Source organism: Siphateles boraxobius, unplaced genomic scaffold (assembly GCF_051911475.1).
Source record: "Siphateles boraxobius isolate OS27281-9 unplaced genomic scaffold, OSU_SipBor_1 35, whole genome shotgun sequence".
NCBI classification, from domain to species: domain Eukaryota; kingdom Metazoa; phylum Chordata; class Actinopteri; order Cypriniformes; family Leuciscidae; genus Siphateles; species Siphateles boraxobius.
This window is the reverse complement of record NW_027508975.1, coordinates 15,074,408-15,101,666: the sequence shown is the minus strand read 5'-3', so window position 1 is coordinate 15,101,666 and position 27,259 is coordinate 15,074,408. Positions and strand designations below refer to the sequence as shown.

At 35.5% G+C, this 27,259-nt stretch overlaps 2 protein-coding genes across 2 annotated transcripts in view; one reads left to right on the top strand and one right to left on the bottom strand.

Moving 5' to 3' along the window:
• Positions 1-27,259, top strand: part of eepd1 (endonuclease/exonuclease/phosphatase family domain containing 1) — a 34,755-nt gene that overhangs the window by 3,703 nt on the left and 3,793 nt on the right. The window contains exons 2-3 of the mRNA XM_077196538.1: positions 15,140-15,191; positions 26,358-26,468. Of these exons, the coding sequence (XP_077052653.1) occupies positions 15,140-15,191; positions 26,358-26,468 (163 nt within the window). The remainder of the gene's footprint in view (positions 1-15,139; positions 15,192-26,357; positions 26,469-27,259) is intronic.
• Positions 4,541-5,720, bottom strand: LOC143702663 (structural maintenance of chromosomes protein 5-like). Its single transcript, XM_077196704.1, has 5 exons — positions 5,657-5,720; positions 5,332-5,545; positions 5,182-5,246; positions 5,047-5,113; positions 4,541-4,825 (listed from the first exon to the last, which is right to left on the bottom strand). Exons 2-5 carry the CDS (start codon positions 5,362-5,364, stop codon positions 4,541-4,543), a joined length of 450 nt encoding a protein of 149 aa, XP_077052819.1. The 5' UTR covers positions 5,365-5,545; positions 5,657-5,720.

The following is a 27,259-nucleotide window of genomic DNA, read 5'->3' as shown; positions in this document are numbered from 1 at the left end:
TAAAAAAAGAACAGAAAATGCCATTTATCCATTGAAGAAGTAATGAGGAAAAAAAGAGAGAAAAACTAACTTTTGGTTTCTTTTTTCTTTTTTGCATTTGCACTGTATGGTCTGAAAACTAAATTGTGAAGCGTTACGACCTCTGATGATTTATTTATTCTCAAATCACATACTTTGTTTTTTGCAAGGGAAGAAGAAACAGTGCTGCAGGTTATTGCTGTACTGTAGTGGATATAGGCAGTCCAGCTGGCTTGTGTTGCAGTGCTGGATCACATGCAGTGCTAGGCACGGAGGTCTTTAGTTCATTATAATCTGACTGCACGTTAAAATTTAGCACTGCCCATGTTTTATTATGTTTTATCAGTTCTTGAAGATAAATGTTTGTACTGTTGGTTGTGTTATGGTTCATGGCATGTGCACACACACACATACTATAGGCTAATTCTCAGGGTGTTGCTAAGGTACATGCCCTCATTCTTGTCATGACTCGGGGAGGGTTGTTATATAATCTTGTGTGTGTGTGTGTGTGTTGAAGGGGTTTGAAATAGTAGTAGTATCAGCAGGGAGAGTATAGTGTTAGTGTTATGAATTACATCAGTGCTGAAAGCTGTTCACTGTGACTGTTACAGCAATGCAGAATGCTACCGTCCCTATAAAGCAGTGATTCTCAACCAAGAGGCCCATGTAATATGTTCAAAATGCATTTGGAAAGATTTAGATTTTGCTTTGTTTCATTAATAAATTTAAATAATTAGTTCTGATTGTTAATGTTTGTTTATTTTCTTTTTAAACAAAAAAAATCTAAATGTGACTAAATTGTAGATCGTAATGGTAGCAAAACGTATGTGCTACTTGACTACATAAACAACTATCAGTTATTTTTTTGCAGTGTTGATATCATTAACTAAAACTATTAAAGTGGTCATGACATGGATTTTTCTATTTTAGTAAGTTCCTTGAGGTTCACTTATAATGTTGATAGTTTTTTGCACAAAAATACAAATATATTTGTTGAAAAGGTCTGTCTGAGGGGGCTTTTACACGATGTCTCCTTTAAGCTTTAAGTCAGTAAATGGCCACTGTTATGATTGGTTTATGTCATTGCATAGGAAACAGTATCAACGCCCACTCACTAATTCTACTTGAGTTTAAAAAACATTAGCCCTATAAAAGCATAATTTACAGACAAAGTATTTTGAAACTGTTTACTGACAGTTTGCGACAGCTGCTATCAGATCCAATACAGCTGACTGCTTCATCTGTCAACAAAAGTACTTTGCGAACTCTCCATTACACTGTGCCTTTACAAAACAATTTGCAGGAAAAATTCTCAGAAAAAACACAATCCTCCATCCCGAACCAGGATGCCATTAAAAATAAACCATCCACTTACTCCTGACGCTGGTATCCTTCTTAAGTCTCTACAGAAATGAGCAAATAAGCTGTTTAAACAGTGAACGTTTCATTTTACGCTTCATTTTTCTCTTCCGTTTGTCTTCCTGTCGGTAGACTCAAGCACATGGAGTGCATCAGAAATTTAACAGGCATCTGTATACTGTATCAATCCAGTGTAGACCCTGTCAGTAATTGTAATGGGTTCTATTTGCTTTTGATGAGACTCGACGCTCGCATCTGTAGACAAGTGTCAGCCATTAGGTGACTGAACTCCAGTGGGCTATGGTGCAATGATATAAAACTATTGTCGTGCACTGGAGGCAGGCATATGCAAATGTATTTGCCTGCATGTGTGACGTGACAAATCACACAATATCCTAATGAGCTGTTTTTGGAGCTTGGTTAAATAAACGCTTTGTTTATAACAAGAAGGACGTTTTAAGCTATGAAACTTGCAGGATGTTGTAATGGTACAAATACCTCTTATATACATGTCAAAAGATCAAGGTTTTTAACAAGGATTTGATTTATGTCATAACCCCTTTAAAATGTTTTCGGTAATTAAATGACAGAAGTACAATAATGAAAAAACAACAAATAAAAATAAAGAAAATATAAGAATAAAACCTCATTAAAACTATTAATAAATAAAATAGTTAAATAATACTAAAATAACTGTGTGATGAAGAGGTATTTGAGCCTTACACATAGGGCAAAAAACGTTGGGAAACACTGTTCTACAGAACCTGATTCTACCACACAAGGTCATATATAGATACTTAACTAGTATTGCTGTGTTATAATTTTTTTTTGATGCACCAGCATATTGTGGCTTTTAAAAACGCGTCAGCTTGCAAAACTGCAACAAGAATCTCTCAAGATTGGTTTATCACTGTTGATTGACTTAGGTTTTGCTGGAGCAAACTTACAAACTCCATATTTTGAAATCCCTTGAGAAACTTGAGAATCTATACAACCTCTCTGGTAACCATGAAAATTCACTTTACTGTCTGATTGGATTTGGGGAAGGCGTTTTGAACAGTGAAGGTCATAGGGATGTCATTAATTTTCTTGTCATTGCCATTTATCAAAATATTAGAAAAAATGGTCAGATATTCTACACAATAGTTTGCTGCTACATCAGCATGGAAAGTTTTGGGTCAGTAAGATTTTTTTGGGTGTTTTTTTTGGGAATAAATTAATACTTTTATTCAACAAGGATGCATTAAATTGATTAAAAAGGTGACAATTATAATGTCTAGGGCTGCCCCCGACTAAAGATTTTTCTAGTCGACTAGTACTCATTTATTTAAGCCAATAGTCAACTAATCACATGTTTATTAATATAAATTGAGTGCTCAAGCGCACACGTTAATCTTGCCGCAGCGCACCGGCAAAAGTAATGTTTATGAATGTGTCGGGGAAAAAACAGAAAGGAGACTGTCTGAACTAGTGTTATCAAAAGTATTGACTTTGGTACCAAGTCGGTACTGAAATTTAAAAAATGAGACGACACCAGCATTTCCCTCTAGCATTTTGAGAGCTGTTGAATAGAGGTAGACTGATAGTGGATTTTACCGATACCGAAAATAATTTTAACATTAAAATATTACAGGTCAAATGTGTGTTTCTTTAGCTATAACCTAGAAACATAGCCTATGTAAATCTCATAGGTAACACTTTGCAAGTCCCATTTGTTAACAAGGATGTATTAGCTAGCTTTCATGAACTTTATGCAATATACGTTTTTACTAAATGTAATAATGAGCAATACAATTGTACCTTGATCATTCATGTTAGTTCATAGTACATTATGTAAGGTAATAACAGATCAAATAAAAATTAAAACTCAATTTAAAATGTATTATTAAATGTTGAAATTAACAAACTAACAATGAGTAATAGTTCTACAACATTTATTAACCTTAGTTAATGCTAAAATTGTAATCTTGTTACCATTTCATATTAGTCATATGCTTAAAGATGGCCATTTTTAAATATCTTCAAAAGGCCAGAGCATTAAAATTACATAAATGTAGACCTATATTACATGTATAGTCTCTCACTTTATTTGCTTCTATTTTAGAACACTTGATGGTTATCTAATCAAAATAACAATATGTATTGTAGTGATTAAAAAGTAGTTTCTGATTTGTTTGTTTCTGTCGGCTACATAAACATATCAATGTTGAGAAAGCAATCACGTCACTAGCTTTAAATATTAAACTTGGCTGGCTAATGAATGCATAAAAGTAACTAGCTGGATATAATCTAATGCAAATAGATAGTAACAATTGCGACATAAAACATTTGGGTCAGGTTTGTGTGTTTTTGTCACATTGTTTTAACATCTTGAGGTATAGCCATTACTAATGTTGGTTCTCTCAGACTCGATGGCAAACATACTTCTGGTCTTTCTCTGCTAATGGGGCATCTAGTCAACAAATTATTTACTTTATAATGGCATGGCAATATGTACTTTAGTGTTCTGTGTTCATACCGTTTCGCTATCTGTGTTTTAAATGCGCATCTGAAGTGTCAGTGCACTCTGTATGATGTGTGAACTCTGGAGATAGGTCTAGCTGCAGAACCGCAGAACCATTACGTCATAACAGTCTGAGGACGACAGCGCCAGCCCGACAGTCTGAGGGCGGAAGTGGGCGCGGCAAGGCATTACGCTACTTCCGTGTTTTGGAAAGTTTTAAAGTTTAAAACAACGTTATTATAAAAACTTTGTTTTAAACGATTTAATTGAAAATGTATATTTAAGATTGATTAACAATATTATACATTAAACAAAGCATAAAATGAAAAATAAATAATACAATGAAAACAAAGCTTGAGAGTTTGAACATTTTATTCAATTGAAAATACTTTTAAATACTCAACCAACAAAGACCACCATACACAATAATATGATGGACTGAAAACACAAAAAATATTAATTTAAATAAAATGATTTTTTTCCTCTGAAATATAAAAATAAATCACACACTAGCTGTTTTCTAATTAAATAAAATTACAAAATTAAACTATATAAATAAGTTATATAAAACAAAATTAAACCAAAGAAAATAAATCTTATAAAAGTTATACAGGCACAAATTTGACAACAATAATTCTCAAGAGAAAAATAAATAAAAAATTAAAACTCCATACACATGGAGTTTATTCTGAGGTGCCTTTCGTCGTGACATTTGAAAAGAAAAACTTCCATGTCCTGTTGAAACTGGAACCGAAACATGAAAGGCTCTTTGGCCAGTTCCAGAGCATCTTTTCCTTCTGCCCGATCAAGTTTAAGAAGGGACTTTTCCTGGTCTTCCTTCTCTAGGTCCAGATATGACGGCTCTTGCACAAAACCTCTGAAGGAGTGGCAGTTGTTCCGCAGCCATCCAACTGCGGTCCTGAGGTCTTTGACCATCTGTGGTTCCTTCATGAGAGAAGAGTACAAAAAAGGAATGAAATAATTAATTCATTTAAAATAATTATTCTCACAAGAGAAGAGATGCACCACATTTGGCTGCTAGCTAATTTCCATCTGTTGTCCCTGAGTGTCCTCAACAATACATTGTGGTTTAATCAGGATGCATGTAAATTAATGTTTTGAAATTATGCTCTTTCATGTGCCCGTTTGAGACAATAAAAACATACCTTGTCGCCGATTTCAGAGTCTTCTTGTGCTTTAGGTGGCTCATGCACATCAACGGCAGCATGTTTCCTGTGACAAATACATTTTTAAGTAAATTTATAGACAGAGAAAAACTTGAGAAAGCGAGAGAGAGTTACCTTTCAATGGCAAAATTCTCCATGAGAATAAGGCACCACCATTTTCGAATAAGAGGAAAATCCGACTTGCATAAGGGGAGAAAGTGTTAATAGATCAATTTAATAGATTATATCATCTAGTTAAAATATATATTTTTAACAAAGACTTACAGCTGTAAAATCAAAGGGTGCCTCAAAGACCATGTGCAGAGCATACTGAAATTCCCCCCAAAAAAGGAAATCAGTCAAGTTTAGGCAACCATATCATGTTTTCATTTTTATGATTTATCTATTTTTTTTTAATTTTTTTTTTACTTTCCCTTTTTCTCACCATCAGCATGAAGATCCCACAGTCCACAGAGCCAGTCAACTGTTGTGGAACATTCTAAAACAATGCAATTATCATTAAGTTATTCCTGGAAAGCATGTGACAAACATATAAAAACACAATCTATATAAGTAGCTTATGTTTTTTGAAAGCCTAATTAAAACTAACCTTGTTCTTGATCAGCTTCCATGGTCCTGGAGCGATTCTGTTTGACACAAATACAATTAATGCAATTCTCATGGTCAGAAAATTTAACAAATGCTGTAAAATACAACGCCGACAACTAATTAAATCACAAACCATGAATATGTAACCCAACAAAGTGATACTGTGATATTGTTAAATATTAACTTACAAAATACTTCGTTTCAAAATACTTCCTTTCAAAAAAAACATTTCGGTACAGAGCCGTTTTGTATAAGCGTAACGTTATTATGTTAAGTATGTTGCATGATCCATATCAAATTTATAACTTCTTTTTACCTCTTTCTCTTCCTCTTTTCCTTGTTCTACAGTGTGCTCCGCCATAATTAAACCTTTTACTGTCTATCTTTTACTGTCTAAAAACATTTTACTGTCTAGTCTAAACACATGTCTAAACATGAACTCCGTGCACTTCCGGCATCGGACTGCTACCCGCCCACTTCCGCCCTCAGACTGTCGGGCTGGCGCTGTGGTCCTCAGACTGTTATGACGTAATGGTTCTGCGGTTCTGCAGTTGGTTATTATTGGAACTCTGTGCTGTGCGCAGCTTCACATGTTTTATTTGTCCCCTAGAGGCTGCTCTCGCTCTGTATAATGCCAGCAGTCTCTTCTCAGCGCTCTCGTACTGTGTAATGACTCCGCACACTTCTCAGCCCTCCAGCAACGAACGCAACCCGGAAAAACTATTGGTGTGGATTTTTGCCGATAACGATAGTTCCACCAATCAACTATCGGTAACGATATATCGGCAAAACAAATGAATCAGTCGACCTCTATTGTTTCTCTACTGGATTCTTAAAAACCTCTGATTGGCCATTGTGTTCACGCGCTCAACATAAATGTCTGTGATTGGCTACATTGATCAACGCTTCAAAAACATGTTTCTTTATTTTACAAAAGCACAAAGTTTTGTTGTTATTATAAGTGTACAGAAAAGTAGACCCTTTACAGTTTCAAATGTCGTCTTACTCTTATGACCAAAATTGATGGAGTATTTTAAGTTCTTTCCGTTGTTATCAACAAAAAAGTGATCACGCTGGCGCCTCCGGGTTAGTCTGCATGAATTCTTGATATTTGAAAAACGCTGTTTGGAGGTTAGTCTGATCGACAGACGAACAAACAACAACAAACGTTTGTAGCCATTCAGCATTAGGGGGTGGATGACGGTGGAGGAAAGAGAATGAGCAAGAGAGAGATTTGAAGAAAGACTGCAGAAAATAGAGATGAGACGCAATAAAAAAAGAGAAAAGTTCAGAAGAAATCACTGGAAAATTGAGGGTTATGACTGGGCAAGATCGAGCTTCAGGACCGTCGTTAATATTAGAACGCTTTCCAGCGCTGAAGATAGCTAAGCGGGAAGGCCTGAAAACAGACATGGAGGTTGCTTTGATTCCGCTCCACACGTGAGTAACACTGTGTCATTATTTGTCTGAAGCTGCTGTTCTGTGTCAACTAACAACTAACTCTTGTTTCTAATTACTATTGTGTACTGTACGTTCTGTGCTTCCTTGTCATTTGTTCATCATCTGTGCTATATTTTACGTGAAGCAATATTTTGTTGCGCTTTTGCTATGATAAACAGACGGCGGTGAGGTTCGAGACCGACTCTGAGCAGGGCGTTTAGGATTGGAAGGATCGTGATGCGGACGTGGACGATTCTGAATCGGATCTCAAATGTCAAAAATCGATTTTTTAAATGTTAATTGATAACGTCATGTTGACGGAACGTAAAAGGTGCCTGGGCAGTCTGTGAGACGCATGATGGTTGAGCGAGAAATCCGACCGGCACCCTCTGCGTTAAAATCTAGCGTAACTTTGGCTTCTATGAAGTTGAAGAGAAAAAGGACCTGGATAAGAGCCACACTTTATGCAAGTAGGGCTCCAGATTGCGACCAAATGGGTGACAAGAGGTTACACTGGTGTGACCACCATGTTGTCCTATTGATAATGGCTGTAACTTTTGTTACATACGAGAAACATCAAATGGCAAATGAAACGAAAGAGAAACAAAACCGTGCTATTCGTTTGAGCTGCGCTCCGTGGACCGTTTGAGCACAGAACAGGTTTACTCGTGGGCCGATCTGAATTGTGCAACACTGTTATTACACAGCGCTGGGAGATCCAATTAGAAAGCATTTGAATTCAAAGCAAAATGAATAACATTGCAGCGAGAAGCATTCAAATTCGGTGCATCGTGAGGTGCCTACAGATTCCCACCCCTATTTTTGAGGCGGAGCAATGAAGAGATGGGTGTGTATGTCCAACAGTGTTTTTGAAATATCGATTACCCCACCTTTAATAATAAGATATGTTTCTTGAGCAGCAATCAACATTTTAGAATGATTTCTAAAGGATTATGTTTCACTGAAGAATTGACTGATAAAAATGTAGCTTTGCCACCACAGAAATAAATTGCGTAAAATATATTAAAATAGAAAACAAATTAGATTTTTTGCCCATTTTGTCACATTGCGTAGAAAACTAATAGCCTTACTCTTCTCAACAAGCTGCATGACTTGCAATATCGTTCATGTTTATAGCCAACTGGCACCAAAGCTTTATACTTAAAGATATGTGTAAACATCTCAGACAAATATCTCTATCTAGGAGTCACTGCAGGTCACCCAATGCCACCCGTCTCCAGTCATCACAACTGAGTCAGCCACCAGTGTGCTGTGTAGCACAACAAACTCCTTTAGGTATACTTATATGGTCTCCAGTATGGGTTGTTTTTGTAAATTAAACACTATCTGGTAGACTGATCTGTTATCAGGTTAAAAGGACACATTAAAACCCACAGTGCTTGAAATACTGCTGAAGATTTAGTCTCAAACACACAGGGTGGAGGAAGCCATCAGACTGCTTGATGAGAGGTTACTATAGTTTGTGTATTCATAAGTGTACACAGAGATGGCCTGTAGTAACCTCACTGTACACCCACCAAACCAAACAATCCGACTCATGACTAATCTGTCAATTTGTGAGTGTGGCACACGTCACATGTTTAGTCTCCATGGTGCTGTACTACATTATGATGACCTATCTACAAAAAGACAGTTTCAGATCTCTAATCTCGTGTTTTGAATGTGTGATTTTGGTTTGACTGGACAATCAAACTGAAACTATATGTATTGGAGCAAAAGAGTGGTGCTTGCCTGTGCAAAAGCTCCTCATTTGATTTAATTCTGCTTCCCCCTCTCTTTCAGGTTATGCTTTTTTTTTTCTGACATTATTCTGTAGTTGTAACTATTTTTTATTTTTGAAAGCAGCATCTATGAGCGTGGACCAAATATACCCGGTACTCTGTACTACCAGTACTGCCGAAATGCTGGGTTTTTTTGTTGTTGTTGTACCGACTAGTACCTGTAGTACCAGTACATTTGACAACCCTAATTCAGGTACAGAAATGTAAATAAAGTAATCAATTTTAGTAAAATAACACATGAATAAATTAAATATTGGTTAATCCTTACAACTAAAGTTACAAAAGTTATTCAGTCAAAAGCAGTGAGTGATTTTCTCTCTCTTTTGTTGTTTAATTAACATTATTGGCACAGACAACAGCAGGTATATTAGGCTGCTGCCACTTTAAGAGCTCGGATCCAATATCCTGTCTGTTCACATGCGTTTTCTTTTTCAACTGTTTATGACCACTTCAGGCATTACAACTGTTTTTATGCCAAGGCGGGCATTTTGACAATTTTTTGAGTATGTGATTGTTTAAGTGCAATAATCTGTGAAAAATAACTCAATTTGGTACGTGCAAGCTGTTTGAGAGGTGACTTTGTGCGGCTACTATGGTTTTAAATCAATCGCAAGTGAGAGAGACGCTGTAGCTGGTTTGTGAAATTACGCCTCGCATAGTTTTCAAATGACTGATTTGATCTGAAAATCTGGGTGTTTTAATGTTCTCATTCAACATAGTGAATACATGTTTGCGAGAATTTCCCGCATTATAAGTGGGGAACCTGTGGGAATTAGTAAAATGATGTGCAATCCTGCACCAAAATTCAGGCCCTTCCACACTACATAGGATGTTGAGTGTCACAGTCAGTTTTGCAAGAGCTTTCATTTGTATTGCAAAATAAATTGGGTTTCGAAAGGTTTCCTTTCAACAAAAAACAAGGTGTTAACATGTTTGGGTTGTGGAGAGTTTGACGAGAATTGAGAGACTGTGTGAAAGAAGCAGTTGCTGTTGATTTATTTCCAAGACTGACATCAGGGTCACACACATGGTTGTATCAAAGTCATCATTTTCAATTCTCTCGAAACCTTTCCATTTCCGCTGACACAAAACCGCTTAGCAGCATTATCATAAAAGAGAGTGTGTGTGTGTGTGTGTGTGTGTGTGTGTGTGTGTGTGTGTGTGTGTGTGTGTGTGTGTGTGTGTGTGTGTGTGTGTGTGTGTGTGTGTGTGTGTGTGTGTGTGTGTCTGTCTGTCTGTCTGTCTCTCTCTCTCTCTGTCTGTCTCATAGGACTTTTTCCATGCTTTTCCTTTAGTGCTGTAATGAACTGCCAAACACGTTAGGAACTGCAGACTCAGTTACATTTTGACAGAGTTGAACCTTGTCTGAGTCACGCTCTTATTGATTGAACTGTCACTACTGTTGTATTAGCACTGAGCAGTTCATTTGCAGCTTCGGTTATACTTGTAGTCTTGAGAATGGTCTATAGTACCTGGGGAAACTGAAAGCTACATTAAGTTAACATTACATTACCATTCTTTCTCAATGGCAGTTGCTCGACTGGTATAGGAACCCTTGGAAAATTTGGAATCTGCCTTCTTTCCCATACAGGATTTCTGAGTCAATCACCTGATGCATAAATGCCATGTGACTAATCACTTTAGTGCCTGAGTAAAAAAATTAAGTAATTACTAACTGATTGGTGGGTTTATCTGACAGATCATACAACACAAATAGGTCGCTGTTAAAAACGACTAGTGATCTCTCAATTTTTTATAATCTCTGTGTTTACCAAAGTCTTCTGAGTTCTCGTTTGAGGTTTTATGTTGTACAGCTTTACATACTGTACACTTGAAATAGCATTGCACTGTTTTATTAGGACCAGGCCTCTGTATGCTGCACAACAACGGGTAACCTTTGTCCCGGTCTATAACATGCAAAAATTTAAGTAACAGTGTTGTTTACTCATGTGAAAATATGCTAATTTGGCAAAATATGTAAATAAAGACTGAAGAAAACAGAAGAATGTGTTGGAAGGTTTGGATGACAAACTGTCCGAACAAGACCAGCTCAGAACCAGTGTCATTTTAGTATTATTTATATATTATATTTATAAAAAATATATTTTTTTTTTTACATTTTTGTAATTTTGTTATGAGCATTTGTCATTTGTAATTTAGTTTTTGTTTTTTCATTTATTTAAATTTATTTTGGTTGTTTTAGCACTTCTACTTTAAGAAATGAAATTTTATTCACCAAAAGCAATAGTTCTAATTTTTGTTCAAGTTTACCTTTTTAAGTTTAGAAATATTTAATTTCAATTAACGAAAATAATTTGTCACCTTTTTTAGCAATAATAGCACTGCTCAGAACGGTGACTGCATCATTCTACAATAGAACATTCTTTTCATTTTAATTTAAATAAGAATCTGAGTAGTTTTACATGACCATGTGCCACCCGCTCCCAGACCTTTTGAATCGAATGAGATGAGTTTTGCTTCTGTACCTTCTATGTAAACACCTTCTTTGCATTTGAATTTGTGAAATGAGAAACAAGGCTTTCCGAACTTCCCATTTCCTCCTTATTACGTCACTTTGACTGGACGGGCAAAGATGCTGGTCAGCAAACAGGCACTGCATGCTGTCAGAATGTAATCCAATAACTTTGGAACAAGATGTTTTTGCATGTAGTTTAACAGACAGTTAAGTTTTTGACAGAAATATTTAAGAAAAATATATGCAACTCTTATTGAATAGATTGTAGATTCTTCTGTTTTACAGATGACCAATTATACCAACAGAGAAGGTCATTTACAAAGTTTTGCGCAGATCTATCTCTGCAAATGCTTGTTAAACAAATGTTTATCATCATAAGAACTGCAACTCATTGATACATTTTATTTGCTTAAGAGGAATAGTTTACCATTAACTGTGTAACTTGATTTGTGTGCCACCGTGTCCACATGATGTCATACACGTGCATATCACATTGTGCACTAATGCCAAGTGGCGCTCTATTGCACTTGTTCAAGTAGGAAACTGGAAATTCTTACTGGAAGAATTATGTGAGGGAACGTATGACTCAACTGGCATGAAAAGAGAATATACTGTAGATTATCATACAGTAATACAGCCCAAGTTAAGCAGAGGAGTAACGTGACATGAATCAGTAGCCCACTGGGGTTTGACCTCTGCAGGGAAACACACTATTGGTTATCCACCAATCAACACACACCATGTTCTCCATTATCTGGCTAAAATCTCATGAATCTGTTTGACATTCTGATGTAATTGTGATTACATTGAATGAGAGGTTTGGCAGCATAATTTCATCAAACTCAATTGTCTTTGACAATAAAACACTGCTCTTCAATGTATCTGATGTGGTGTTTTAAAAAAAAAACGAAATGATTTTAGGTGAAAGGAACTTTGCCATGGTAGCACTTTGTAATGATGTTATTTACATTAACATTATTTAATGCAGTAACTAACATGAATAGCTAACTAAAGATAAACAGTACCTTTACAACATTCATTAATCTTGGTTAATGTCCATATACATATGATATACTTTTGTTCATAATGCATTCATGTGAATTTATACAACTTGAAAGGTTAAATTTGTACTATTTTTAAATGTACATTAATCTGGACTAATAAATGCTGCCAAATTATAAAATGATGATCCATAAATCATTAACAATGTAACAAATTATTGTAAATGAACAATTCTGAGGAAAAATGTAAATGCTAAATGGATTTTTGTTTTATAAAATGGCTGTATTTGGCTGAAAAGGTACACCAGTCCTATATTATCAAGAGACAAGTTATGACATGAAACAAACAATTGTGTTGTGCAAACAAAAATCAAGTAATTTTACTAAATCAAAAATAAAATCTGAAAATTATTGAATTCATACTGAAGGCATTCACTCCCTCCTCAATCAGAGTCGTGTAGACCGTAAAAAAAAGTTAATGCCGTTTATGCCTTGTACACATGATGGTTCATGCTCATTGAAAATGTTGTCTAGGTTGGTTATATAATAATATTACTGCTTAATGTGCATCAATGTTTATGAGATTTTATTATTATTATTTTATGAGTGAGCAGCTGCTTTGTTTACAATGTTAAAGTTTATTGATCCGAGTTTTGATAACTGGTCAAGGTTTGAAAAGATCATAGAGTTTTTATAACGCACATAAATACCAAATAATCAACTGAATGAACACACACACACACACACACACACACACACACACACACACACCGTGTGCTCACCTATAAGGGAACTGGGTGTTGTCTGTCTGACTGTTTGTTCTCAAAACAGGATCTGAGTTATTAGCTCCAGCATTGACTGGAAAATAAAGATAGACTCTCTCCTGCTGTATTGCTTTATTTTCTCTGTTTCTATTTCTTGATCAGTCACTGCAACTGTACTTGTAACTCTAGACCAGGACAATTTTAGGAGAGTATTATCAGAGATAAAGTGTTGTAGTTTACAGCAGGGCTCTCAAGTTTTGAAGACAGGCAAGAGTGACACCCAGCCGATTTTTTTAAATCATTTTTTAAACAAAAATGATACATTTTTGTCATTGGTTGTTGCGTTAAATCTTACCCAGATACAATAGTGCTATTTTCTGATTGGCTATTGTGTAGCTCGACGAACAACACCAGAGGAGACGCGCTTGATTCCTGCCGGTCAAGTTCCTGCCGAAATTTGACTCCCTGCCAAATTATGACCCCCCTTGTTGAAATCAGTATCTGATTGGCTAATCCTAACCCCTCCCCCACAACTAATCCTAAACCTACCATTACTAGGGGGGTAATAATTTGGCGGGGGTCAGAATTCAGCACCACACCTGTTCCACAGTGAGAGCAGCGTGGCCAGAGTTTTGGGCACTGCGGCATATTAAATATATTATAAATAGTTTTTCAGCTTGAGAAATACAATGTGTGGCCGGGAGAGCGTAACAAAAGACCAAAATGAGTGACTGTCACGCTCAATGCGTGACACTTGAGAGCCCTGTTACAGTGGTGGAAAGTTAGGAAGTATTTTGTCTTTGTTACTGTACTTAAGTAAATTTTTCAAGTATCTGTACTTTGATTATTTTCATTTTGGGAAACCTTTACTTCACTACAATCCAAAGCTTAATAGTGTATTTTTTACTCAACTATATCTACTTAGTTTTGAACTGAAGAAATCGTCACCCGTTCAGTGATGCGTTAGAGCTGTCCGAATAGTGAACGAGCTGATTCTTTTAATTTAATCGGTTCTCAAATTGCACTGAACGATTAATTCATGAATTGCACCGATCCGATTGCATCCGTTCTCGATTCAACTACTCACTTGATTCAAGATCTGTTCAAAATGAGTCTCCAGTTAACAATTCACTGAATTCACAAGTCTGACTTAAAATGAGGCAAGATCTCCGGAGCTTGAGTGCGCGCCACTGATGCCGTGATGCTGAGTTACTAATGCAGATTTTTAGAATTTATTTGTAAATGAAAACCATTTAGGTCACGACCGTGTTTGTGAACTAAATCTTCTTTAAAAGAGCGATATGTTTAAGCTCACTATATGAAATGCTTGAATGTGCACATGACCACATTTGTGTATAACTAAATGGGGTTGTAGATATAGAAGGCGTTATTACTGATGTATTTTAAAGTTAAAGTGAATGGAGTGGGAATGATGGTTTAGCGGACAATAAAGAAACTAAACAAAACTAAAACAGAAATAAAAATAAATTAACGCTGAAAAAAAGACTAAATAAAATACTAAAATTAAAATTGGAAACATAAAAAATAATTCAAAATATTGATAAATGCTATAATAGTGCATAATTAATACTAAAATAACACTGTCCTGGGCAAATTCTCAGAAAGGCTTTACAAAAAATCACAAGGCAGTATTACTGATATGCCGTAGAATAAAACGTGCTAAAATGCAACTTGTTTCTGGGTTTTGGCCTTAAAATATGTCTATATGCTGATATAGAAATACATCTTATGCTGACTGCATAAGTTGCAATTGGAACAGTATTATAACATTGAAAAAATTAAACACTTCTTTAGGTAAAAATATAAAGGCCGAAGTTTGTCCTGGAAGTGCTGTCCATATGGCATGAAAAAACAATAACAACATGACCTTCTCATAGATTCTCACACTTTTACTTTTGGCCCATTTGTTTGATTTAAATATTCAATTATGTTGATATACTAGTGGTCTCACATGCCTTGTTTTTCTCTCCCTCTCTCCAGCATTAACCTGCTAGCAGTTCAAGACTTGGCCGATCGGGAGGCTCTAGACAAGGTAGTGTTACAATTTAACAGACAACACACACCTCTTCCTTTTATCACAACATTCCGAGGTCATTTATTGTCCGATAATAACCATCGTCAAAATCAACGCTGTACAAAGACACTCATCTGGGTATTTAAGGCTGGGTATTTTTTAATTTTAAATTTTACAATTTTAAATTAAAATTTAATTTTAACGGCTCTCGTATCACACCGTGGAAGCGCACTCTCTCTCTTGTTTCATCCAAACACAGCTGGTGTATTTTGCGGCCCAGTTATCAACTTTAATGTAAAATATCAAATTTAATGTAAAAAAAAAAACTAGAGGACTTTTGTGCACTGTAATTGATTATAAGATAATACACAAGTAAGATTTTAAAACATTTTCTTCTTGAATCTGTATTTCATGTCCCAATCATTATTAATGCTTGTTGGTTTGTCTTGGCTTTTAGCTTCTAGGAACTTTTTTTTTCTTTCGTGGAAGCTTTGTATTTATTGAGCTGGTAAAAATTTAAACTCATATCAACATTGAGTATAATATCAATATCACTCCCAATATGTCCATTTACTTACTTATGTGGCAAGTAGCCATGTAATAAGCAGGATAATGTCCATCTAAATGGTTGTTATTGCAAAATATACTCCTTCAGCTGGCTGGATGTACATTATCCCATATGTATACGCTTTTGTTGAAGCTATCGGCCCGCATTATTTCATTTACTTAACAAATAAGTTGTTTAACAGTGGAATTCCTGGGGGGAAAACTACATTACCCTTGATTTTCCAGAGAATTTTTATCCAATCAATGAATTGTGACAAGCAAATCATGCCAAAATAGATCTCAGGATCTGTCCACTCCCATGAAGCACTGTTGAAAAAAGTAAAGAAAATTATTTATGATCAAACATCCAATGTTTATGTTGTCTTTTTGTTCAATTTTCGAAAAGACCAGCATGACCATGTACACGAATAGCAATGTGTGTTGTGTGTGTTTGAGGTCTTCTCCGCAGTGTCTGATGCTGGGAATAGACTAGTAAAGTAGGTTAGCAGGGCAGCAGTTTGTCAGTGAGAGGACAAGGGCAAAGTGTCCAATATTTCCAAAGGCAATATTTCTCCTATATCCTCTTTCACTACAGACTTGAGATGTTCTTATTCACTGACAGCGATTATCAATGACAATGTGACCTGAAATAATTCGTTTTCAATAAGAGTGGGTGGTTTAAGACAACATGAGTGACCTTAATCTATGCCGCAAAGCTGAGTTCAACTTCGTGTAAATGCGCAGTAATTTAGTAGCTCAATTGTTGTGACAATAAGAGATTCTATATGAAAATCTGTAATAGAAAATCTGATGGGACATTTCATGTAATTTTACAGTAAATCACTGTTTAATGTACAGCTTTTGGAAGTGAAAAAGAACCAGGTCATCTTATATTTTACAGTAAATAAAACGTAAAGTGACATTCCCAGCATTCTCTGTCACACGACATTTGTTGGTTTTTCATTTTAATATTTATGTTTCTAATTAGCTTTTAGATATACGTTATGTGCATTAGGGATTTAGGTTACATTTTATGTTGTTAAATGAATGTTTATTGTTTTATTTTAGTTACATGTGTCAAGATAGTGTTTTATATTTGTGTATGACACTGCGTGCACCTTCTATATATTAGTATTTACCTCAGAAAAGCTACTTATGATGAACGTTGAACTTTGATTCATCATGTGACTTTCTTTTTATCAAGGTGGATGTCAATACATTATAAAGGTTTATAAAAACAGATTTTAGTAATTGGATATTTGCATAATTTCAGTTAAATATAGCTATTGAACAATAAATATCTGGCAACCACAATTTATGTTTTTGATGTGAATTCAATTTATGAATTCATGGATTGTGCTGTAGAATGCATTGGATAAAAGTGTCTGGTAATTAACTACTTATTCAATTCTCAGTTTGAAGTCTTGATTTTTGTTCCTTCTCCTTGAGTTTATTCTTGATGCCATTACTGTGTAACTGGGACTCATATGGGCCGTGAATGACTGATTTTAACAGCGCTACTGTCTGCTGGTGTCAGGGCTGGACTGGGACAGAAAATCGGCCCTGGCATTTTCGCCCAGACTGGCCCACTACATATGATCATAAACACCACCCATCTTTGCACACCCTTGAATATGTTCAACTCCTATTCATTAAAACCACTAATGGCATGTAATGAATGAGTAGGAACGAGTGAGAGTTAACAGATGAAATAAGTAGGGCTGCAACAACTAATCGATAAAATCGATTATAATCGATTATGAAAATCGTTGTCAACGAATGTCATTATCGATTAGTTGGTCTGCTTACGTCACGGGGAGCGTTTACTGGTACGCACACACACGCAAGGTCTCTCTCCCTCAGGCGCTCTGCCGAGCGCGCGCGCTACACGGTTTGGAGCAGTCTCTTCTGTCTCGCATGCGCGGGAGTTTGAACTAATTCGCGGGCATCAGGGAGCCGCAATCAATATGCGGGAGACTCCCGGGACTTCCGGGATCTTGGGATGTCTGTATTTTGTCTCGAGCATCAGGTTGCGCAATCAGTTCGCTCGCAACGTAAGTGATGGATTAAAATAGCGCTACCGCAGAAATAGGTTAAATTAAAACGGTGTTTACAAAGTGAAGCACTAAATATAAAGGCAGTTAATAACAGCAGCAGTAAAATATTGTTTTTTAGTCACTGTACTCAGTGGTTTTCAGCGAATGCTTGTGCACTAATGCATAATTTCTCCTGTCCTTTACTCAAGCCTGTTAGCTTGCTGGGTAACGTTACCTCCATTCCGTTCTCTTTTTATAGCATTTGTCTACTAAGTTTTAATTGTTTTTCAAACGCGATCTACTGCGGCTCTACGTTCACAAAATTGTTTTCAGTCTTTCTATATTTATTTAATCAATTTATCCTTATATTATTCTTTTATATATTATATATAATATATATTATATTCTTTATCCTTATATTCCTTATATATAATTAATTTTAAATAAAAATTAAATGAATTATATATTTTAGATGTTTTTAGTTTGTTTTTAGTTCAGATATTCACATCTGAACAACATGTCTGTGTAAATTTGTTTTAACAAAAATTGTGTTAAAAACATATGTTGGATATCATTTTTTTAACAATAATCATGTTTGTCAACTTGCCATCAGCAATTATCATTAAAAACAATGCAAATATTGATATTAGTAAAACTCAATGTGTGGCTTTTGCACTTTTTAAAGTACACTTTTACACATAAATACCCTGATTTACGGTTTTATTTAGTTATAATAAAAAAAAAAACTAATTTAATTTCTATCCGATTAATCGATTAATCGAAAAAATAATCGTCCGATTAATCGATTATCAAAATAATCGTTAGTTGCAGCCCTAGAAATAAGTACAAAATTGTAATTTATTAATACAATTGAACTATACTCCGCGGTGATGCATCAAAAAACAAGCTATAAGCTGCACTGGCATAGCAATACCAGTGTTTCCCACAGGATCTTTGGTAAAACTGTGGTGGGTGGACTTCTGTCCCTCTAGGGGGGTTTGGAGGCATGCCCCCCCTAAGAAAATTGTCTGCATTTTAATGTTAAATTCATCAATCTGGTGCACTTTGAGAGTTAAAAATTAAAAGCTCCATCCCATTTTTAGTGTGCAAATTAAACACAGAAAAAAAAACTCTTTTAGTATAAAACTATATTAACTATATTACACTACTACATAATAATAGTTTTAATTAATCTCCAGATAGTAGCCTAATAGCCATATATTGTAAAACAAATGCACTGAAAAATGAAGAAAACTTTCATAATTAGTTTTGTACTAATTTATAAACTTGAAAGAGATAAGCACATGATCTTTTATTTTGACGGAAACTGCATCAAGCTTTTATTTTGGCGGAAAACATGGATACAAACGTGTCTCATTAAACTTCTAGTAAATTGCTGTAATCGTCCACATTGCAGATGTGGAAATAATGCGTAAATAGGTAATGGGTTCCTACACTCATAGCCAAATTGTTTTAAAAAGTAGTACTGCTTACCACAGACTCTACACTTTCTCAATTCTCTCCTGATCCTCCTCACTATCCTCCTCATCAGCCACTGGAGCTGATGAAGCTCCTGCTGCTGCAGAAAACACATATACTTTGACACATTTTACAGCGTCTGCTTGAAGGGCCTATATCTATTTTTCACGCTATTTCTCTGCACATTCCTTGAGTTTCTTCTCCATCTCCAGATTGACACTGCACGCCCACTCAAAGCACAAAGGGGGAGGTGTTTCAAGATGTGATTGGCCCAGCCCAGTGTCAATCAAGAAAACAACAAATGGGCCGCTGATCTACGTGTTTCATGGGCCGGTCTGTCATTGGAAAAAAATATGATTTTTTTTGACCAATGCATTATATCGGCACTAACCCAGCGCCGTCAATTAAACAAAACAAAACGAATGGGCTGCCGATGTACGAGTTTTATGGGCCGTAAAATTAAAAAAAAAAAAAAAAAAAATATGAGATGTATCGGCCCAAAAAGCACGTCGGCCCACCGGGCATTTGCCCGGTATGCCAGATTACCAGTCCAGCCCTGGCTGGTGTTATGCCGCAGTGAACCCGAAGTGCCGTTCTTTCCTCCACACTGCTTTTGCAAATGCTGACTGGACAGACCAAGAGGGAAAGGCATGCTTATTTGACTTTTGGCTCAGAATGAAATGACATTGTGTTCTGAATGTCTCTCTGGACTCCGCCTTAGTCTGAGATTAACTCTGTTTAGACAACATCTGAAATTCCATCATTCCCTAAATTATATTCATGGAATCCTGACACTTCCAATTAATATTATGACTTCAAAGACAGGATATTATCTTAAATGTAATTGATTTGTCACATTTTTAAAAACGTTGAGCAGAAAGTAGTAGATTAAAACCCAATTTCCTTTGCTGACATATTTCTTGTTGAAACAGTAAGTTGGGCTCGTATTTGTATTAATAGCCAGTATCCTAGTTTTAGGACACAGCCCAGCAAAATCATCATCTTGCTACAGCTAGTCAGTTGTGGGTGGTATGATGGTAGGGACATTTGTATTTTTTATAGTGCGTTTTATATGCACGAGCAGATTTCAACAATGTATGTTTTCCTTGAAGAGGAAATGGTAAAAGTTGTGATGTAATGCAAGTAGCAACAGATATTTTCTTCCGTATTGTGACGCCCATCTGAGTGTAACATATTATCCAAAAAGATATAGGCCAGGACTTGGTTTTATTAAAATCCGTTTGACGGAATGATTCATAAATACTTCACTGTTTTTTTTTACTGGATGAATCTGCTTTTTTGAACAAATCTCTTCAATGAATGATTCAATGACAAATACATTTTTTTTAAACGGCTTGAGTTGTATAACGCTTTATACAATACAGATTGTACAATACAATCGTTATTTGGTTTAAGCAAACTACAACGATTGCATAAGTCCAGCATAAGTCACCAGAGAAAAGTATGTCCTTACATAAAGTTATATATTAATTAAAAATTAAAAAAAAAAAAAAAAAGAAACATGCATGGAGGAATGAGATTAAGGGCCATTTACACAACACCGTTTTCAACTAAAATAAAAAAAATGTGTTTGTTTTGGCTGTTCATTTACACGATAACTGCTTTTTCAGAGGACAACTGGCCCCCCGACTGAGCCTGGTTTCTCCCAAGGTTTTTTTTTCTCCATTCTGTCACCTGATGGAGTTTTGGTTCCTTGGCTTTTGGCTTGCTTAGTTGGAGACATTTAATATTCAACAATATTATTGATCTGCATTACTTAAGGTGGACGATGATACAATTATTTTTCTAGAAATAAACTTTGTTGTACTATTTTCATGTCGTGCTTTTCTTTGCAATCTGTATTGTAAAAAGCGCTATATAAATAAAGGTGACTTGACTTTTTGCGGGGCCTGAAAACACAAACTTGAAAACAGGCTTCAAAGGGCAAGTTTTTGAAAACGATACCATCATCACTGTGTAAGCTACAAATCGTGAATTTTTGAAAACAGTGATGTCATGCGCTTGTGTGTTATGTGTTCAGTCTATAGGTGCATAGTTTTGTGACATCGCCAACTACTGGTTTGGCAGCATAATAAAACATTTTTAGTTGTCGTCTGTACGCAAAAAAACGTAATGGAAAAACTTTTCTGTTTTTAGTACATTGTTGTTGTGTAAACATGCCTGAATAATACATTTAATTTAGAAAATAGAGTGAATTTCATGTCTACTGTTGGTCTGGTGAATTTTTATTTTAAGTACACTGGCATATAGATCTCCATAAAGCTAATAGACATGGACATAAAGCCACAACGCTTGGATTTGAAACACAGTGTTGGGCTGTTTGTTTATTGCTTGTCTTGGTTTCCATGGAGTTTGTGGTTTAGCTGTTGCTCTGCTATAATGCATATTTCCACTGAACTCCTCAGAACCAAAGCGACTTCCCTTAGACATCAGAGCTGTGTGTCACCATTGAGTTTATTAACGGGCAAAGGAACCCAGACCTCTTGTAAAAGAACCTCTCGAAAGGACAATAAAGTCACTCCCTCTACCTTCTCCTCTTCATCTTGCTAAATTTCTGTTTGTGTCACCCTCAGAGCACACTAATACATTGCATGCTCTCATGGAAATTGTCAGTCATTCGCCTAGTGAAGCTAAGCGTTCTCTGTGTTTGCTACATACTGTACCTGTTGAGTGAGCAACTAACAGTAAAGTCTTATTGTTCAGGTCACTCCTTCAATGTAAATCTGTGGGGTTTTTAATTGTGTGTGTGTGTGTGTGTGTGTGTGTGTGTGTGTGTGTGTGTGTGTGTGTGTGTGTGTGTGTGTGTGTGTGTGTGTGTGTGTGTGTGGAAAAATTAGAACATTGTGCAAAAGTTTGTGTATTTCAGTAATTCAAATTAGGTGAAACTAATATATTTAGTGTATATATATATAACTATATGCATGATTATACTTTTCAGTTGGGTCGACATTTCTGTATTTAAAATTCTTTTTTTTAAATTGATTTCATGTAATATTCAAATTTTCTGAGATTTTGTATTTGGGGTTTTCATAAGCTGTAAGCCTTATCAAACTTTTGCACGATATTTGAATTTTTTGAGTTTCGCCTGTATGTGTATGTATACGTGCATGTATATGTGTGTGTGTGTATATATATCTATCTATCTATATATATATATATATATATATAGATAGATAGATATATGTGTGTGTGTGTATATATATATATATATATATATATATATATATATACATATATACACACATATACACAAATGTGGTATATGAGAGCGATTCAGATATTAAAATCTTATTTTAATATCTGAATCGCTCTCATATACCACATTTACTGAAAAAGATGCAGATTATAAATATATTCTGTACAATACTAAAAGGTATTGATCTTAATAGTTATATCAAACTCTAAAGTGTGCAAAATGACCCACCTTTCAGTGTCCCTTTGTTTTAGAAGTTTCTGATTTATTTTATTTTTTTTCCATTGGGATCAAAAAATAATTAAAGGAGAGAGAGTCTATAGATCAAAAAAAAAAAAATTAAAGGGTAGAGAGTCTATAATATAAATTTCTAAGTCATAAACTGAACTAACCAGCTCTTAAATGGATAACAGCATTACAAATAGAGTTTGAAGTAGAAAATATATAAAAATCTGAGAAAAAGATTGTACTTACATCCCAGGAGTGAATGAACTACTCATTTCATGAAACATTTTGAATGACAAAATAATAATATTTTATATATATATTATTGAGATATGTTGCCTACCAATAGTTTGATAGTGTTGGGAGACTGATTCAATTACCTATTTCACAAGGCCTTAATAGTAGTGGCTGATTCCTGCTGAGCTCTTTTGCATTGATTTTACCATTAGTAACAGCTTTTCTGCATTGTTAAAATAAAAACTGTTGAAAATTTTTGGTAATTAAAGCCAAAAATAAATTAAAGCCGGTAAATAAAGCTGAAATAAGATGATAAAATAGTTAACAAACAAATAAAATTAGATAAAAACAAACTTGAAACATTTAAATGAAAATTAGAATTGTTGCCTTTGTAACTAAAATAATTTTGTTGAAGTACTAAATAGAAACATAATTATTTTTTAAAGAGCAAAAGCTAATAAATAAAAATGACAAAAGGACATACAATTATTAAAACGTGAACTAAAATTAATATAAAACTTAAAATTTTAAAAATAATAGCCATTTATTATAGTATAATAGTATATAGATTCTGGATAAATTGAAAATCCCCCCCCCCCCCCCCCCACCCCAAATAGAGACCACGATTCTGAACAGACTGTTTAACAAAATAACATAATTTACTAGAGGTTCTGACACAATGTTAATTGCTGCCATCTATTTAAAAATGTTTAATTAATTTGAAATAATTATTTTTTTAATTAAATCGGTTTTAATGATTATTCAACGACTCAATCATTAATACTTCACTTGTGTTATTACTGGATGAATCAGCATTTTTGAATGAATCTCTTTAAAGAATGATTCAATGACACTCGCCACCTACTGGTGTAACAATGTAATCGACACAATCTATATTTGATGCGTCAAGTTACTTTCAAAAGGTGATTTACTCGGTTTTGATCACTTCCGCTTTTATCTCAGTACTTCTGTGATCATTTAAATATTTGTAACACATAAAGAACAATACTGTGTGGTTGAAAAGAGGCCGTGCAAATGTAGATTTGAATGTTCTGGTGTGATTGTCAAAAGGCTCGTTTAATAGACACAGGTGAATCATTTAGGAATGAGTTCACCTGGGTGTTGAATCAAGATTGCGATCTTTTTATGATTAATCGTGAAGCTCTAGTATATAGTATATATAATACTAAAATAATATTGCTTCTCTGGTATATCTCTCTTTAAGATTATAGGTGATGGTTCTTTGCCAATAATTCAGCTATTAAATGTTTTTTTTAATAGCTAGGACCATTTTTTGTGCAGTCGACAGAGTTGAAGAGTGTTGCAGATCAATCACTTATGAGGGTTAGCATGCTAGACAGCTGCCAGTGAAGACCGTAATGTCCGTAATTGTTCATGATCAACAGCTCAGTGCTCACGGTTCACCATCATTTCCGTTAGGGGTGGGAATTGGCAAAAATGTGACGATTCGATAGTATTGCGATATTTGGGCCACGATTCAATATTATTGCGATTCTCAATATATTGCGATACAGCAAGTATTGCGATTCGATTATGCGATATTGCGATTCACGTCCCCCATATTATTCAAAGGCATTACAAAAAATTAGGAAAATAAGACCGCTCACCTCACTTTAAATGTCACATTTAATTCTGTAAACATTATCTTCTACACATTAACTGAAGTGCAAAAACTGAAAAACTTGTTCTTGAACATTCGGGACACATTGCAACACTGGTTTCATCACTTGCCCACCGCGGCACCGCAACAAAAACAAAAAAAAAGTTTAAAGCGTTAAAAATGTTTAACGCAATTACGCAGTATCCGTTAAATCCTGCCTGTATTACACACACACACACACACGACCCACAGAAAAGACGCGCGTCAGTATCAAGTTCTCTTTCGGGCTTGAACAAACCATAACACACACAAATTATGCCAAAATGTCCGTTTTGTCGAGTGTTCTCATAAGAGCAATCTTGAATTATTTAAATAAACGTAGAGATTTGTGAGAAAATGGGACGCGTGTCAGATCGCGTCTCTGTCCCACATTGCACTGCATTAACGAATGTACAGCTTATGTACGCTCAACGCCTGTCGCTCACTCGTTTTCATTCACTCCGTCAAGTGAACAGTAGGCTATTAGTGGACTAACATTAACTTAGGGAATAGGCCTAACTTAGTGAATGAGGGTTTAGAGGGCGATCGATACAGTAGCGCAATACTTTGCGCTACTGTATCGATATAATTGCGTGCGCAAAATATCGCGATACTGAACAGAATCGATTTTTTCCCCCACCACTAATTTCCGTAAACGTGTGGGAATCTACTGCTCGACTTCCACAAGTGGTTTGATCTTGTGGTAAATTAGATTGTACATACCTTAGCGAATCCATTGACAAACACAATGCCAAAGTCCTCTTTGGCGTCATTACCTGTATTTAGTTGCAGTGACTACCGGGCACTTGTCCCTCATTGTGCTATTCACATATTTACTGACTCCAGCACTACCCACTAGAGTTGCATGATTCTGACTGAATCTCTTGAATGAATGATTCAATGACAAATACATTTTTTAAAGTCAATCAATGCAATCGATACTATAGTTATTTGAAGCGCCATGTTACTTTCAAAAGGTGATTTGCTCTATTTTGATCGCTTCCGTAGTGATGAATGATTAATGATTAATTGTGCAGCTCCACTACCCACAAGACAAGATGCAGAGCACACACGTATTTGGCACCAGGACTGAAGTATTTTGGGAGGGTCTTGTTTTAGTTTTGAGTTTTTGACGTCAATAGAAAGGTTTGTTACATTAAATGTCTCTGTCCTGCCCACATTCCTCAAGCGCTCTTTACAGATCAGCTGATAATAGTGAACTTCTGGTTCTGTCCCCTGGTACCCTGCAGGAAACTCTCCCCTACTGCTCCTGGTTAATTATAGGACCAAACTGGGGGGGGTCTGAGGTAATGAGAATGACACATGTAGTTATCAGATTTCCCAGCTCCAGTGAGCATGCTCAGCACGTACTCTTTGGTAGGATAAGGCCAGGTTTTGTTTGCTAGAAGATTCAGAGGTCTATCTGCAAACTTACAGATGCTTTGGTTTGTCTGCTTTGATTAAATAAAAATGTAAAAACACACTACAGCATCAGAAAGTTGCATCTCCATCAAAGGCATTGTGTTTAAGTGGGAAAGATGATAAGCACCCCTTTTTTGCATTTGACTGAGATGGCAAGCAATAAAGTCCAGATCTAAATCCCACTGAAAGGGTTAGTTAACTCAAAAATCAATTACTCACCCTCATGTTGTTAGGGTTCCAATATCAGACTCCATTTTAAACAATTAAACAATTCCTGCTCACAGGGGGCATACCCAAAATGAAGTGTAATACTTTTTCATTTTTTCACTGCTAATCAGCTATCCTTTTGTGTTTGTTTGTGTCAGTTTTGTGTAGAGCTGAATCAGCCCACTCTCTGCAGCGTACGCAAGTGGAAGAGTGCCAGAGGCCTGTGGAAATGTGCCGTTTCAGACTGTCCCACCGGACAATCCAGTAATGTAAGTTTATACCCCTGTAGCACATGTAAGTGGCCATATTCACACATATGCAAACGTTAAAAAGTTCAGCGTTAAATGATATGGGGTGAAAGGTCCAAAATGTTTACCAACAGCCTTAACTAGCAAATATCTGCTGTTACATCATACAGAAAGCTGTCCACTGATTCATTCTCCTTTAAGGCAACACACTACAGGGGAAATAACAGATGTCACCATACTTCCCCAGTTGATTAAACACAGTACTTTAAGACAATTGGTTTGTAAAACAAGTTTTCTGAAAAGTAATGTATAAAGGGTTAGTTCACCTAAAAATGAAAATTAATAGTAAAGGCATCATAAAAGTAATTACTTTTACTCTGTGGATTATTTTTATGATGTCTTTACCTCCTTTCTGGGGCTTGAAAGTGGTGGTTGCATAGGCTGTCAATGGAGGGACAGAAAGCTCTCAGATTTCATTAAAAAGATCTTAGTTTGTGTTCCGAAGATGAACGAATGTCTTACGGGTTTGGAACGACATTTTTATTTTTGGGTGAACTAACCTTTAAATAATTGAGGCACTAATTAAATATACATTTGCATACATTTCCTGAACAGAAATCTGAACAATGGATAAAGCCAGGTTCAACTCTATTGTTTCATTTCATTGACATATTATATGTTTTTACAAAGGGGATTTTGGATATCTCTTTTTATCACACTATAAATCAGAAAATACCATCAGCAGGCAGTAAACATAATCACCATGTTTTTAGAGATAACGTTACATAAATCAGGCAAATGTTATATGAACA

Bases quoted from the DNA above. Each gene is read 5' to 3' on its own strand.
- LOC143702663 (XM_077196704.1), bottom strand. From the start codon at position 5,364: ATGGTCTTTGAGGCACCCTTTGATTTTACAGCT. The intron at 5,114-5,181 runs GTAACTCTCTCT...TATTTGTCACAG, and splicing joins GAGAATTTTGCCATTGAAAG to GAAACATGCTGCCGTTGATG. The intron at 4,826-5,046 runs GTATGTTTTTAT...TCTCTCATGAAG, and splicing joins ACTCTGAAATCGGCGACAAG to GAACCACAGATGGTCAAAGA.